General features: G+C 42.0%; 2 protein-coding genes across 4 annotated transcripts in view; one reads left to right on the forward strand and one right to left on the reverse strand.

The window, feature by feature from the left end:
- map3k10 (mitogen-activated protein kinase kinase kinase 10) overlaps window positions 1–5,042 on the reverse strand; it is a 48,489-nt gene extending 43,447 nt beyond the window's left edge. The window contains exon 1 of the mRNA XM_004543599.3: window positions 2,272–5,042. Coding sequence (XP_004543656.1) covers window positions 2,272–3,268 — 997 coding nt within the window. The 5' untranslated portion in view covers window positions 3,269–5,042. The remainder of the gene's footprint in view (window positions 1–2,271) is intronic.
- Window positions 5,043–8,102: 3,060 nt separating this feature from the next.
- Window positions 8,103–16,378, forward strand: part of sipa1l3 (signal-induced proliferation-associated 1 like 3) — a 91,056-nt gene continuing 82,780 nt past the window's right edge. For 2 of the 3 annotated variants that reach the window (XR_191006.6, XM_004543597.6), the window contains exon 1: window positions 8,103–8,269. The gene's annotated coding sequence lies outside the window, so the exon portion shown is untranslated. Of the gene's footprint in view, window positions 8,270–9,136; window positions 9,324–16,378 lie in introns of all 3 variants that reach the window. The other variant, XM_076873244.1, reaches the window with a different exon arrangement.

Genomic DNA, 16,378 nt, shown 5'->3' on the forward strand with positions numbered 1-16,378 from the left:
AATTAATATTAAATAAATTCTAACAACAGCTGATCAAGCTTAAACGTGCTGCTGTTGTTTAGCGCGACAACCGCTGGTTTCCTCTTTCTGGCGCATAGTGGGCGATAAACAAACAAGAGAGAAAAGCTGATCAGCTGATCATTGATCAGTTTCACGATTGAATGAGAGAAGAAGAGACAGCTGACAGCGGAAAGACAGAGAAAAACTCCAGCTTTGTGTCTTTTTCCATCCTAGCTGAAGTACGGGACAAACTGTGTTCCTTTTTAGCTCAATACAAAACACGTAATATTTTCTCTGAATGCGGGACAATTCCGTTTTTTAGGGGATGGTTGGCAACTCTACTAACTAACCTTATGAGTAAAATAAAGTTCACTAGCAGTAACATCATAGCACCCACCCAGCTGTAGAAACTCCGTCATGCTAGCCAGTACGCAGTACGAGTTATTGTAACTGATGGTAAAAACTCAGCGTAACGAAAATAAACTCCACCTAAACTTGGTTTATATCTGATCCAGATAGACTGCAGGTCATAACTTCTTACCTGAAGTTCAGTTCACCTGACACTCGGATGGGCGGGTCTCTGCTCCTCCTGCCTTCCCTTTCCCTCATCCACCTGGCCTCTTGTGGCAGCTCCACCATAGCCACCACCAAACAACTGAGTTATTTTTACACATCTGCCAGCATCTGGCCAATCCACCACCTTTCATTGTTTATACTGTTATAAAAAAAATTTTTTAAAAAAATCATCGGCCCATAAAAACGAAAAATCACCATCGGCCCCCCGGGCAAATGCCCGGTATGCCCGATGGCCAGTCCAGCTATGAGTATAGCACAGCACTACTAGGTAGATGGTTTAAATGTTATGATTATTTGGTGTGTACTTGGAGGTCCTGATAGGCTGATTTAGCTTGGACCAGCTAGCCATTTCCACCTGATTTCAGTCATCATGTTAAGCTAAGTCCTTCCCGTTTATTGTTCTACAGTCTAGGAACCCAGATAATCTGTTAGGTTTTTCCAATTGTGGTTTTATACAATTGATCACAGTAAAACTATAGTTGTGTACTGCAGATGCAAAACTCCATCCAGAGACAATGAATAGAAATTAGAACTAGCTATAAACACTCATGCTCTGTATTGGAACTATGTTAAAGGAAGCGTCCCTACCAAATAAAAATGTATAAAATATATTAATTCAGACCATGAATTCTGCTTTCTGGTCATCGCCTGCACATACAGATAATCATCTTCAGACAGTAGTTAATTATTAACCAGTGTATTTCTGCAAATCCCATCTTGCTTTTATTTCTTTTTCTGCTCTTTATATGACCTGATGATCAAACACCACTGGTCAATGAAAGCTTTCAGCAACAAAAATCTTGACTTTTTGCATATTCATGTGCAGAGATGGATAGCTTGCTCAGATTAGAGACTAGTTCACCCGTCTTTGCTCTTAAAAAGAAAAAGGTGCCATGTGTTCTCCTCTCTAGTAAAACACTGTGATGCACACTGGATGAGTCCTGCATATGCTGTTCGTATTATAATATGCCCCTGATACGGCGATCAATAGATTGTGACTGCATCAATCACATTATTCTCGCCTTGAGTCAGTCATTATCAAAGTAAAGTTGTAATTAGTTCACTAAATTGAATCTTCCAAAATGCCATGCATACAAATTTAGGGAGGAAACAAAACCTTAGGCAAATTGATGATAATATAGTCAGCTTTTTGTTTAAAATCCTCTATTGCCACTACTTACAACTGAATGAAGTGGAACACCTGTTTCAAACATCTCGAATAATAATAATAATAATAATAATAATAATAATAATAATAATAATAATAAATGAGCAATTCTGTGTGACTTTGTGTTAGATTAAAGTAGATTTGACCTATAACTCAAGTGTGTGTATATTAAACGGAGGAGCTAAACAGAAGAACTATGTAAGGTTGTGTGTATCCTCACTCCAGCATACACAAAGGTCAGCTTGAAGGTTGCAGTACTGCAAACAATATCTCATCATAATGTCAACATAATCTAAATAACCAGTCACCTTGAGCTGCATGATAACACAACAGCTGAGCAAACTCCTCCTGCTGATCTCACATCATAACAATTTAAAATGTTTATCCACCATTGAGTTCTGCTCTATTCTTCTGTCTCAGTACACGTACATTACATCAAAACCTTTTTTCCAACAACTACACATTTGAAATGTGTTTTAGTATCTTTGTTTGATTACAGAGAAGATAAAAGACTTTGAAGTACTCACTATTACTCGACTTGAGGTCTCTGTGGATGATGGGTACGAACGCCTGGTTGTGCAGATAGTCCATCCCCGTTGCAATCTGGACGGCCCAGTTCACCAAAACTCTCGGGGGGACCTTCTTCCCAGCCAAGGCTCGGTTTAGAGCCCCCCCTCGAGCATACTCCATCACCAAGCACAAGTTGGGCTCCTTCAGGCAGACTCCACGGAGCGCGATAATGTTGGCGTGCCGGAGCATCCAGAACAGCCTGGCCTCCTGCCGCACGCTCTCTGCTGTGACACTGATATCCTCATCTGGGTCCTGCCTGGCAGCCTTAACGGCTACTTCCTCTCCCCGCCACACTCCTTTGTACACTTTTCCAAATCCACCAGCTCCTATCACCTCTTCCAGGAGCAGTTCTGAAAAGTCAATCTCCAACGGACAATCACCCACCCCACCTGCCACCAGTCCTCCTGAAGTCAGCTGCTGGTAATTGGGAGTGTCTCCCCTTGTGACATAGTTGCTTGGAAAGATACCCACCTTGTCCTGGATTTTGCCCGTCCACCAGCCCTCGTCTCCAGACACCTTAGAGTCCTTGGAGAGAACCTCAAGAAGGTCCCCACGCCGCAGGGTTAACTCTTCATCAGCTGTGGCCTCATAGTCAAACACTGCCGTCCAGTAAGGGTTGTTTGCCCCACCTCGATGACCAGAGTGGGAGTCTGGGGAGCCAGAGGAGGAGATGGTGGAGGAGTTCCAGCTGCTACCATTCTCCACCTGCACGACTGGGGCAGGAAACATTGGTGGCGCAGGGGTCATGTTTGGGGGCATGGAAGAGGAAGAGGTAGTAGAGGAAGGGGGCCCAGGGGGAATGAGGCAAGGGGGAGGGGGTGAGCAACAGCCCCCACAGCTGGTGCAGGACAGGGGGGCCGCTGTGCTGCTCGCTCTGCTGTATGGGTTCATGGCAGCCTGACTGCTGTTTGACACTGTTGGCCTGCCCTCGAACAACTCAGGCACAAAATCCATACAGGGCCCATTGACTGAGATGAGCTGCCCTCGACCACCGGAGGAGGGGTGAGGGGAATCAGTGGGTCAGAGAGCAGCGACTGCTCTCCCCCATCACCACATATCGCTGCTGAAACTGTGCCAAATCCTAAATCCTGTCACCGGCTGCTGCTGTGCTGTTGGCACAAAGTGTGGAAGTAACATGAATTCCCAAAGGCAAGTTTATTCAGGGATAACGTACATTACGTCAAACAGAATGGATCCTAACCCCATGCCCCAAAAAACTGATTGTTTTCAAAACTGTCTTGTGAAAAAAAGAAGAAGAAGAAGCTGGCTCAGGAGAGCGTATTTATCTGTGAAGGAGCATAATCAGAGAGATGCCTTCAGGGGTCCTGATCAGCTAATAAGCTGTGAATTAAATCCATCCAGTAAAAATCCAGCATTTACAATCTGAGCTCATAATTTTGTTAGAATTTTGATTTATTTGCCCGAATGACCTCTGATGGTTGCCAGACATGTTCCTTGTATAGACTCTTAGGCAAACTGCTGTGGGTGTACGAGCTGAGTGAAATCCTCTGCGCAGAGGTCCTCATTATTTCTCATCCAGCCCCGTATAGATGCACCTCCACTGCCTGCCATCTCCATGAATATAGGCTGTTTTCTCTTCTGTGTTTGGGAATATCCGCGGATATGCGCCCTACATCCAGACAAGCCGGTCCAAGCTAAATCCTACACGCATGGCCACTCAAGAGCCGGTTCAGTGTCCCTGAATAGCCTTCATCAGAAAAGCCTCGTCCATTTTAAGACAGCTGGGCAATTAGTGAAATGAGCCGGCGGCTGGGCGACAGGTAGTCAATACAGAGCTGAGAAAGTGGCACCATGTTCAGCATCCAGCCAAGTCTGAGCATAACAAACCCGCCTCCGTCTCTGTGCAGCGGCCTGATTTAATCGCCTCTGCTGGGCTGCATTGGTGATGGTGACGAGCGTCGGTTTGGACAAGAAATTCTTCCTCACTGGTGACGGGAAAGAAATGCCAGCGTTTATCATTATCCCGTTGCCCTGTTACCGCGCACGATCGCCGAATCTATAGCGGCGTAAGGAAGGTGTGAGCTTTAAATGTCCGCCACTTCTTCAGCGGAGACGGAAACCGTCACATAAGGTTTGCATGGAGGCATTGCGGTATAACAGCTCTACAGGCTATCCGAGGACGAGATGAACAAATCCACTGTCTCCATTTTTCCTCTATCAAGACACATCTGTATCCCACTAATATTAATGATCATAATAATAACAATAATAAAATCCTGTGTGTAAAATGGTGCAGCGTATCCAGGTGCCTCTCGCGTGTTCCGCCTTAAAATGGCTTAATTTTAATACGTAAACAATTACTGTAACCTAACCTGGAAAGTGAAGCCAGCAACATCCACTGACATCGTCGCATGGGCGTACGGTTTACATCCAAGTAAAGGGGCCCATCGAGGTCCTCACAATTTGGCGTCAGATTGACAAAGCGCTCAGGGAGTCTGCGTTCAGCCAGCTGTCTGGAGCTCCACTGTATTCAAAAAGGCTTTTCTCTCTTCCCCCTCTACACACACACACCAAACAGACAAAATATTTCGAGCTCCGAGCTGTCAGTCTGCGGGCTGACTTTGCATTCAAATATGCCGGAGTGCCGTTCACGTACGCTGAAGCGAGCGCTTCCCCCGTCACCGATTCTCTAATCATAGGGATGGCTGCAGCAGGTAACAGGTCCACGCCCGCGATCCCATCGCCTGTGCGCAGATCAGGGTGACGCTCACTGTGCAGGGCGGAGAGTGTAAGACACCGCAGTCTGTTGGAACGGGACTGGACTGTGTTGGTGTGCAAGTGCACCCTGGGTAATGTAGTGTTTGCGTGCTCTCCAGCTGACCTACATCATTCTGGCGGCTGATATAACTAAATAATTAACATTATTACAATCATCGGGAAACGGCTGGCTGTACAGTACATTATTAGCATTATCCTTTAATATACTGTGGCCTACTGTCCACTTAAAACAACCAGATTACAATTCAAATAATGTAAAATATTATATATTATAATATAATGCAATAATAAGATTTTGGAGCTGAAAATAGGGAAGGATATTTTTAGGCTCTAGTTGATAACACGACACAAAAGAGGCATTTTAACCCAACTGGTAGCCCCCTGATTCCCATTGTCCTGCTCCATTGCTTTTAATGTGTGATTTTTAAGCACCAGTGGCAGCTGGTATTTGTCTCATAGGCCATAAAATCACGGATTATAAAGCATTACTTATTTTATTTAGCCTATTAAAATTCAGAAAGCAATAGCTGAAGGTCTTTTTATTTGATCTAAAAATAAGACCAGAATAGCAGTACAATGCAAAAAAGAAAAAGCAATAAAATAATGTCTTTTTAAACAATAGTGTTCACGCCCATTAATTGTTGAGCTATACTGACCCCTGGTGCGCAGTTAGTGAAACAGAAAGTCTTGAATGGAGTGTCTTATTCAGAAGGGGATCAAACTCTCTAGTCCATCTTTCTTCAAGTTCTTTCTCCCCACTTCTTTTATTACTCTCCACCCTTCATTGCCGCTTTGAATTCAAGGCGTGGTGTCCTTGCCATCCTTTTAGCAACACCCTCCTGTGCGTCAAACTCCACTCTTTATCAGTGCTTAGGTTGCATGCTGTGGTTTATTCTTACATCTTATTAGAAGGGTTTTTTTTTTTGTCACATTATATATTTGACTTGCTGGAAAATTCACATCCTATATTTTCATTATCAACCCCGCCGACGAGGTAATGGCTCAAAAAGTTTTGGATGAATTCTGATAAAACTTTGTAGAGTGTAGAGTGGGGTCATGTTAACAGTCCATTAAAATTTGAGCTGAATCCACCAAGGTTTTCAAGGTCAACTGAAAGATTTATTCATCAAAATTGATAAAAAGCTTTATAACTTCAAAAATATGACTCCTAAAAGTCTGGTATGTCACATTTGACCTTTGACCTCTCCTTTAATAAACCAATCTGAAGGTTGGAGTGATAATATTTGCTATATATAGATATTTTTAAAACTATGTTTCTTACTGCAATTGTTTGTATTGACAAAATATAGGCACATGGAATATATGGCATATGATACACAGACATTATTAGCAATGATTTACAAAGCTCAGAGTCAGTGTTACAATACAAACACTTCATGTCATGTAACAATGCAATTCAATTAAGGAGGTGGTGGGTAAGGAGGTGGTGATTCATTTCAACAAATTACAACAACAGTCGACTCAAGGGGCTTTATATTTTACACACACACACACATACATACATACATATATACATATACATATATATATATATATATATATATATATATATATATATATATATATATATATATATATATATACAGCTTGTTAGTCTCGGTTATGGTGGCCATAGGTATCGTCCGTAGTGCTGCATTAACATCATCTAGCAGACCTTCTGAGAGTACTTCACGTAGTCTTGGTAACCAGCTACGGGGGTCCAGGTTTCAAGCTTGGCCATGATCCTATCTTTCAGGTCAGTTCCCCTCGCACTCAACGATCCTTCTTCTATCGCACTTGGGGCTTGATACCCAATCTCGGGTGGGGGTGATGACATCACCCTCCTGACCTGGCGTCCTGGCTCCCCCTTGCCATAGCATTTGTGTTGTACCTCGTCAATCTCTAGCTGTGAGAGCAGTCCCTTCTTTCAAATGTTGGAACACTGAGCTACTAGTTGTTTCGCCGCCATTGTGGATGTTGGGTATCGAGGATTCCATAGGTCATCATCCTATTCATGTAACCCTTCCACCAGGGTTACTTGCGTAGTAGCATTCCAACAATGCCCTATTTTCATGTCTTGCCCACCGATGCCTTATTCCAGTAGCCCACTTCTCGTCAGGGTGCCCTGGGTCCTCAACACTTGAGGCGGATCTTGCTGATCCGGGCGATGCCTTCATATCAGTCTCAAATAAAGCAGTTTTTAATGTGTGTTATTTTTGTGTTATTATCTCAAAACTTTATTTTAAGAAGTTGAAATATACAGTGAGATTTACTGTTTAAAAAAAGCTCTCTGGAAAAGAAAGAAAATCAATCAACAGTATAAATATAAAAATAAATAAATATATCCAAATTCTTTCAAACAAATAGTTATATATCATTAACTTAGTTATTATTCATTTCAGGTTAATCGCTCAGCATTTCAAATCAGCAACCACAAGGGTGTGCTATTGGCCTATTTGTGAACTTGACATGACACTGAGTAAAAACTTATTGGGCTGTGCAGTAAAACGCTCTGTCCACAGTTTAAAAGAAACAAAATAAAACAAAATACATTTACTCAAGTACATAACAATACGGGGATATTCCATTCTGCTTCTTGATACTATTCCACCAGTTCAGATTCTGTTTTTTATTTTTTACTTTATTTTTTACTTTGTAGACTCAGATTATTCATACAACATATTATAAACAAATAAATGATAACTAAGTATTATTGGTTAGGATAAGATGAAAGAAAAAAGCGCACCATCGTTATCTGTAACAATAGGTCTAATGTATAAGCCAATACTATAAAAATAATTTACTTGTGCTACTCTGCCTTCAAAATAACAGCGTGAATAGTTTTCGTTCATAAATAAACCGTACAAAAGCACAATAAATTAAATTAATACTTGGTGTTCTGATTATTGTACTCTACTTATTGTAATCTGATACTTGTACTCTGCAGTATTACCACTTGTATTTACTACGTGTTTCCACGGCTCCAGGAGCAGCAGCGTGCCGCCCCCTGTGTTACTATCAGTAGTTTGCGCCAGTCGGAGTTACGCATGCGCAGTGAGTGCGGGCGCAGCTTCGCCGTGGTTTCGGTTGAGAATTCTTGGCAACGTCTCACTTGGTGAACAGGCAGCAGACCGTCGGGCAACGGCTGTTTCCACAATGTCTGGAGGATTATTTTAACGGAGCTGGAAGTGAGCGGAAACCCTGGAGCAGCGAAAGGTAAGCCGTGTGTGCTCTCTTGGTTTTCACTGAGCAGTTTTGGGTGAGCAGCCGGGGATATTCAAAAGCGCTGAAAAGTGGCGAGCGAAGTGAACGGTAGTGAGCCAAAGCAAACATTGAGAGGAGAGGCAGCCGAGCCGAGCAGACCAACTTCAGTCAATGCGGAGAGCAGCCTCTTTACTACGGCTCAGTCGCGGTTCTCAGTCCCGCCAGGAGCCGTTTTCACCGGGTCCGTGCTCCACTTTGACCTCCAGCTTCTCAGCAAAGTATATACATACTCTCAAATGTGCCGCTGCACGCAAAAATTATTAAGGAGAAAATATTCCACAACCTTCGCGATCCTTAAGGAGCCAGTGCGCATGCTCATGGGGCTCTGCAGACTTCGGATTTGTAGTTTTTCGTACCTGAGTTAATCACAGTTGCGAGGGCCAAGAGAAAAACGGTAAAACTACAAGTTCCAGACAATGGGAGCTTTGTTTGGGAGCCAGCTAGTTAGCCTGGACGAGCTTTGAATTTCGAGTAGTTTTTCCTACAAACGGAAGTTGCCTTGGCTGGATATTGGATCCAGCATGAGCGGCATGGGAAATATTTTGGCTGCACCGCATATTTAAGGAGGAGGGGTGGGGAGACGAGTTCATTAGTTGTAGATGGAAGTGGTTTGTCATGAAAGGGTATGCAACACGTTTTAATTGATTGTGCTTACGCGTGTGTGTGCATGCAGACGCTCAGCTGTCAGAGGACCTGTGTGCAGGATTTGTAAGTGCATTGTAGATATGCATGCTTCTGTGTGTGTGCTTAGTCGATTGTGTGTACGCAGAATGGGAGATGATAATGCCTCAGTGTGTGTGTCATCTCCCTTTCATTGAGATCCTCCGTGTTGCTGCTGTACCCCCTCCACCCCCAAAGCCCTCAGAAAACGACACGTCGAGTATGAGGATGATGGATTTTGTCGGGCAAGAGCAGCAGAGCATGGCAGCACTGCACATATTCAAGGCATCATTTGCTGTGGTCGCCTCTCGTCTGGAACTAATGGAATAATGATTACCAGGAAAATGTGAGAATCATGTGCCAATGCCTTAACCTGGTTATCCTGTACTGCCCACTGTTTGCTGTACTATTGGGGAAATCCTGTATTTCACGTCCAGTTTAAGGGGAAATCAGGATTGGATGTTGCCTGTGCTGTTCACTGTAGTAACGACATGGTTTTCCTCATTGTAAATACAGTTTTTGATCAGTGGATGTACACCGAGCTGCAAGAGTCAGCCATTCAGTGATCTGTGTTTCCGTTGTTTTCATCCTTTCCATGGGTGTTTGGAAAGCTTGCATATTAAAAGCCAAACTAAGCACAATGGCTATTTTTGGTCAAGGAAAATATTAGGCAGTTGCTTTAGCTGGGAATCCAAAATGCATTATAGTTATCGACTGAGCAAAAGTTATGTACCCTCTTCGCAGTATAAGATAAATAGAAACTGAATGGTGAATGCAAACCTGATGAAACTGTATAATTAAAATATACCTAACATACAATATATGGACTCAATATGTATTGGGCCACCTACACATACCGTATTTTCACGACCATAAGACGCACTGTGCTAAAAGGCGCAGTCTCAGTTATGTGTGCCATTACTGTATTTAACACACACATAAGGCGCACTGGATCATAGGGCGCATACAAGTACCGTATGCGTATTTAAAAATAAAGCGGGAGCAAACCTGAGTTCGGTACCTTACTCACATTTTTATTACCAGTAATCGTCATCATCAACAACACACAAGCATACAAGTGTACGTATTTAAAAATAAAGCAGGAGCAAAACAAAGTTTGGTACTCACATTTTTATCATCAATCAAACCCATCGAAGTCCTCATCCTCTGTGTCTGAATTGAACAGCTGCGCTAAATCTTCATCAAACATGCCAGGTTCACTTTCTTCACTGTCAGAGTCACTTTCCGTGCCGTGCGGCTCCTCGGAAATGATGCCGGCTTTTGCGAAAGCTCGAACAACAGTGCCAGCAGACATGTTAGCCCAAGCATCTACAATCCATTGGCAAATTGTGGCGTAACTCGCCCGGCGCTGGTTTCCACTCTTGGTTAAACTGTGGTCTCCATCGGTCATCCATCGCTGGATGTGTTTGTCGCCGATGTGTTTGCTGCAGTAGGAGCGGAAGATGGCCAGCTTTTCCTTATAATCCGCTGGAAGTTGCTGCGCTACCGTAGTCCTGGTCCGGATGGAAAAATGGCACCGTTTCATAAAAAGTGAAAGTGAAACTGCTTTTAGCCGAATGGTGACCGTCGAAACGCTTCTCCCGCTCGTTCTTTGCTCGATGATCGCCTTATGTCCGCGGAAACTCAGCTGCGTCTTCTTGACCTGTCGGAGCTTGTTTTCCAGCTTCCTCCACTTGCGAACCATCGATTCATTAATCTTAAATTCTCTCGCCGCTGCTCGATTTCCATGTTCCTCCGCGTAGCTGATGGCCTTCAGTTTAAACTGTGCTTCGTAAGCGTGTCTCTTTGCCATTTTCAGGGTTGTTAAAACAACGATGTCCTGCATAACGCACATACCTGTTCTTTTATACAGGTATGTGCAATAAAGTCAACGCACACACTTCACCCTTTAGCGTTCTCATGGTGTTCTCTACTACGTCCTCCTTACAACACACAGGGCGCACTGCGCTATAGGGCGCGCCGCACTTTTTGAAGAAAATCTAAGACTTTTAAGTGCGCCTTATGGTTGTGAAAATACGGTAATACCTACAGAAGCTTTTAAATCTTTCTACAAGATTTTGGAGGATGCTGTTGGGAATTTGTCAGGTCAGACACTTCTGTGAGCAGAGGCCCCCATTCTAGTTCATCCTGAAGGTACCGTATTTTTTGGATCATAAGGCGCACTGGATTATAAGGCGCATTAAGCGGAACAAAACAGTCAGATAAGACAAACTTTACTCAACTCATTCTTCTTGCTTACGCCACTTCCGTACCACTGATTCATTAATGTTGAATTCTCTTGCAGCTGCTCTATTCCCATGTTGTTGCAGTATATTAATGACTAACCTCGTATTGTGGATGGATTATCTCAGTTGTTCTCCTGACTGACGTTTGGTCCGTTTACAGCATCCTGCCATGCGATTGCATTTGTCCCCAACCCTCAGGAACCCTCACATTAATTTCTGTTGAGCAAAAAAAAAAAAGGTTAGCATTCATCCTCCAGCTTCACTGTGTTTCTGTTATGCTAACATAGCTGTGTCGCTAGCGATCACGTAGCGCATCATTATATACCAGCTAGCCAAATTTCAGTAACCCTACAAACGTCACTGCTTTTTAGTTTTCTGTCTTCATTTATGTTGGAAGTGATAGCAGAGCTGTATGTTTAAATTTTTTTTGGAAATCTCTCAGTCAGAACATGCTATATCATGTTTATGTGGAAACTAGCGAGCTAACTTCCTGCTTCTAACTTCTAACTCCGTTAAATTTAATACATTCTGTTTTCATGGATGCCGGGATGTTAAACTTAATTGTTACACCTAGTAAAGCAGCAACGCTCATCATTTTATTAAAGATGAAAGAATTTAGACGGTTTTTAACTCTGAGTGATGCTGCAGTGCTCGCTTGACTTTGGGACCTGAAGAGGACAGACTTTTTTGGACCCAGATTACTCTGAGTCTGTGAGGCTCCTGATTACAGTAGCCATAATGCTCTGACAATCCATCAAGCAGTACGGCTTCGTAGCTTACCAAAGTCATACTAAAACATTTTTGACAGATTTTTGAGTAGGGCTGTGCAATATGACCAAAATCTCATATCCCGATATAAGACATTTATCGTCCCTACAACGATATATAGCACAAAAATTTTACATTTTCTGTAAATTCTGTGAATCTTGGGTAACTCGACTGGCGTGAAGAAACCTGGTGGCTCTTTTTTGCTCATCCGTAAACACTGCATACTATTTCACGTGATTCATTTTATTTTGAAGAATCTCAACAGGATCTTCAGCTTTATTGTGAAAGGTTTATGTGGAAAATAAACAAGCGGATGGAGCCACGTGATCGTTGTTGCTAACGACAACGCATAAAAGCAGTTGCTTGTCCATCCATTGTCAGAATCAGAGAGACTTTATTTATCCCCAAGGGGCAATTAAGTGTGGTTGTTTTAAATATAAGAGGGAAAGCTTTAAGAAATTAAAATTAAATATTGCCTACAGTGCTGTAGGTACATCTTAGCTGCAAACCCCTTTGAAACCCTACGCTATGCATAACCTGGCGTACACTTCTCTGGAAATTTAACTGGATATTGAATTGATGCAGCCCGCAACTATTGACTGACTGGGCTGTTCATTACAGCTGATTCGTCTTATGTATTTCCGCCTACTTTTTAGCCTTAGTTTTTGAATTTATCATTGAGACGATAACAGTCATAGCCTCAATATAAGAACTCATGCATGTCAGTAAGTTCTTGAAGGGAAATTGGCAAACCTATGGGAGTGGATTTGAGGAGATGTACAAAGAAGTGGAAAAACTTGAGGGATAAATGTTTGCCTCTGGGAAGAAAAAAAAAATACCCACATTAAAGAGAAGGGACCCAGGAGGGGAAAACAAGCCAGAAGTTTATTTGTTTCTATTGTGGCATGTATAAAACACTGGGGACGTGACCAGATGCGCAAGCATGCTGGCAACAGCACTGGCCACTTACGTAGGTTACATCGTAGGCTCTGTAAAGATTCAAATCAACTGTCAAAGTGTTTGCGTTGAAGTTATGATCTTAATGCCAGAGGGGGTGTGAAACTCATTGAGTCAGCAGAGAGTTGGTGACTTTCACACACTATGCTTCTTAGCACTCTGTGACCCCACTCTGTAACTGTCAACTGTGGTTGCCACTTTGTGGCTGAGTTGCTGTGGTTCCTAATCACTTCCACTTTGTAATACTGCTTAAAGGTGGCCATGGAATATTTATACTTGGTTTCATTTTTCTCCAGATGGGTGAAGTTGTGTTAAAAAAATTGCATTAACGACCTTCAGTCTTATTTTAGAATTATTTGTATATCCGCCTGTTTGGGAGATGTGTATTCTTTCAAATGCAAAAACTGTGACACCAAATGTTCTTGATGAGCTGCTTAAGGGACCTTTTATGAACCTGTATACAGGGGGATGCAGCCACTGGTGTGAACTGACCCTTTTCATGTGCCAGAGTAGTAACTTGATAATGATGTCTCTGTTCTGTGAACATGCCTCAGTAATAACTTTACAATATGAGGGGGATGAGGAAGCTAAAGTGAATTAGCAACTTTTAGCTAAAGCTGTGTTGTTGTTGTTTTGTTTGGGGTTTTTTGTAAGGAAAGAGATTTTTCAGAAAAAAGGCTGTTGAAGTTTGTTGTCTTGGAGCTGAAAATCGTTGTAGTTTAAAGTTACAGTCATTTGTTTTTTGGGGTTATTTGATAGGGGGGAAAGTGATACTCTGAAATATCCATGTATTAATTATGTCTTCCAATAACAGCATTCTCATAAGCTTATGCTTATGAGGAAGCTGCCTTGTTGAATACAGTGGTGTAGATAGACATTGTCGTTCTGCCTAACGGCGTTATATGTATGTAGCTACAGAGCAACCACATGCATAATATGCTCAATATTGTCAGCAGATGCAACACTCCATCACCAGAAATCTGACAACGAGCCAACTAAACAACAACAGCTGTATGCAAGCTGCATTTTGCATACAGCATTAACTGTTTAAACTTCACCTTTCCTATCAAAATATGTTGATACAGCTGTAAGAATTCATGTGTTTCACCTGCATGCATTTTATCTAAAATACGTTTCGCTGAGTGTGACATGGGCTTGGAAAGTCTTGTATGGTCTTTTGGGTCTATCTAAACATGTTTTTGTTTCTCTTAAAGCAATGATATCATGTTAATTTGCGTTGACCTCATAACCCATGACCCATGTAGGATTGTTGCAAAGCGCCTACTAGGGCTGAACGATATATCGCATTTGCGATAATATTGCGACATGATCAAGTGCAATTTTCTAACCGCAAAGGCTGCGATTATACTGCGATTATAAGGCTGTCCAAATTACTACCATATCCCAGAATTCATAGCGCGGCCCAGCCAAACTCCAGTTTCCAGCAATGGCGGCCGCTACTAAGTTTTAAAATTACTCATACTAATCTTTCTGGGTCACAAAATAAACTTTTAACATATTTTCAGGCGAGAAAGTAGTTGTGTAAACATCAAATATCTGCTCGGTTTATCAAGATATCCCATATTTGCAAAAGTGCTTCGACGTTTTCAGAGGCGTCTGCTACCCACCAGCTCGACAGCTAGCCGGGAGCTCGAGGGTTACTGATGCGGCCGAGAACGGCACAACTCCCGGCACATCATTTTCAGATCACCGCGGAGTTTCGCTGCTCGGGTTAAACGTAATATATAAGTCACTTAGACAACCTAAAAATGTTATTGTTGGGCTTTTTTCAGTGTTTTGTTTGTTCGTGAGTAAATCGGTTTGGCTGAGATTAAAGTTATTAGATTAGATAAAATAAAACTTTATTAATCCCCCGGGTGGGTTCCTCCTTGGTTTTCACACAGCTGACTAAACGTCAAACAGAAAACTGATTAAACAGAAGTATGAGACAGTCGAGAATTTACACCAGTGTCTGGTTATATTTTAGATAGCAAGAAGCAGACGGCCGAGTTTATTAAACTCCACCGAGACAGCGGTGACGCTAATCAGAACTAGCCTTCTGATTAGCTAATCAGAAGGCTAGACCGTCCAATTTCACGCCTTTAAACTTTAAAGGCGTGTTTGTGTGTGTGTTTATACAATTGCTATTATGTTTGCACTTTATGTGTAATGTTACTGACTGCAGAGATCAGTAAGATGTGTGTATTTTTTATTTATTAGTTTTATTTATTTAATATTATTTTTTAATTGAATGACTGTCTAGTAGTTCACAGATGTCGAAAAACTGAGTGTGGTAAAGCCACTGATTTTTTTTATGTATATTTCTGCAATCTGCACATTGTACTGACTTTCATTTTAATGTTTACACCAGGGTTCCTTGTCAGCACTTTATGCTCAGATGTTTGTAAGCTAAAAATAAACTATTGTGTATGTTCAAATATACTGTTGTGATTGAAGAAGTTAAATAAAAATGTCAGTCATCAATTCATGCATCACCTCATGTCATCATAACAGAGGTCTGTCTTCCAGGAAAGAACAGTTTAAAATTAATGTAATATAGTATTGGCCATACTATATGATGTATTGCTTGTCTTTGTTTAATAATACAGAAGACAAAGACCTTAAAAAATAATCGCATATCGCATCGCAATCGCAATATTGGGGCAAAAAATCGCAATTAGATTATTTTCCATAATCGTTCAGCCCTAGCGCCTACAGGAGTCAGTTTGTAGCAGATAACTCTTGCTTTCAGTCTGTGATCTTTTAAGACATCCTATATTTTCTGCTACATATTTTTGGTGTTTCATTGCATGCAGCTGCAGGAACAAAGACTGCTGTCTTCAAAGGGAGGTGAATGTGGGCCACCTGAGTTATTTCGCCTGTAAACATTTTGTTGAATCACAGCATTCTATCTTGGCAGAGGTGACTCATCAGTTGTTGATTTTCCCCTTTTCCTTTTTTTCTTGACAAAGATTTCAAGGAACGTACTCATGGCCATGCAGTCGTGGTCATCTGTGGGAGGAACAAAGCAATCTTTCCAAGATCGTGATTTATTTTTTTAATTTTTTTAACACCAGTAAAAGCTGCGTTTTGGCATCAGCAATGGTTGTAGCTCTCTTTCCTAGCCGCGACACCTTGGCCGTCCTCCTGCCGTTTGTAATTTTAGAACGCAAAATCTCTTGCCAGGTTTCTTTTTAATCCTTCAAGGCGTCTTAGTTAAATAGAGGTTAATAGAAGTGAATAACTGTGTGTGCTCACTGTGTACATGACATCCATCACAATCACTGGGTGTATCCTGATAGGTCACAGAGAGGGAGCACAAACCTTGAGGCTATGGATGCCATCTGGTCTAAGTCAGGTTCCACAGTGATGCTGCATATGTGCATAAGTTTGTGTTTAAAGTGGGTCTTTAACTAGAACTCGGGCTAGC

This window comes from Maylandia zebra, linkage group LG14, assembly GCF_041146795.1.
Source record: "Maylandia zebra isolate NMK-2024a linkage group LG14, Mzebra_GT3a, whole genome shotgun sequence".
NCBI classification, from domain to species: Eukaryota; Metazoa; Chordata; class Actinopteri; order Cichliformes; family Cichlidae; genus Maylandia; species Maylandia zebra.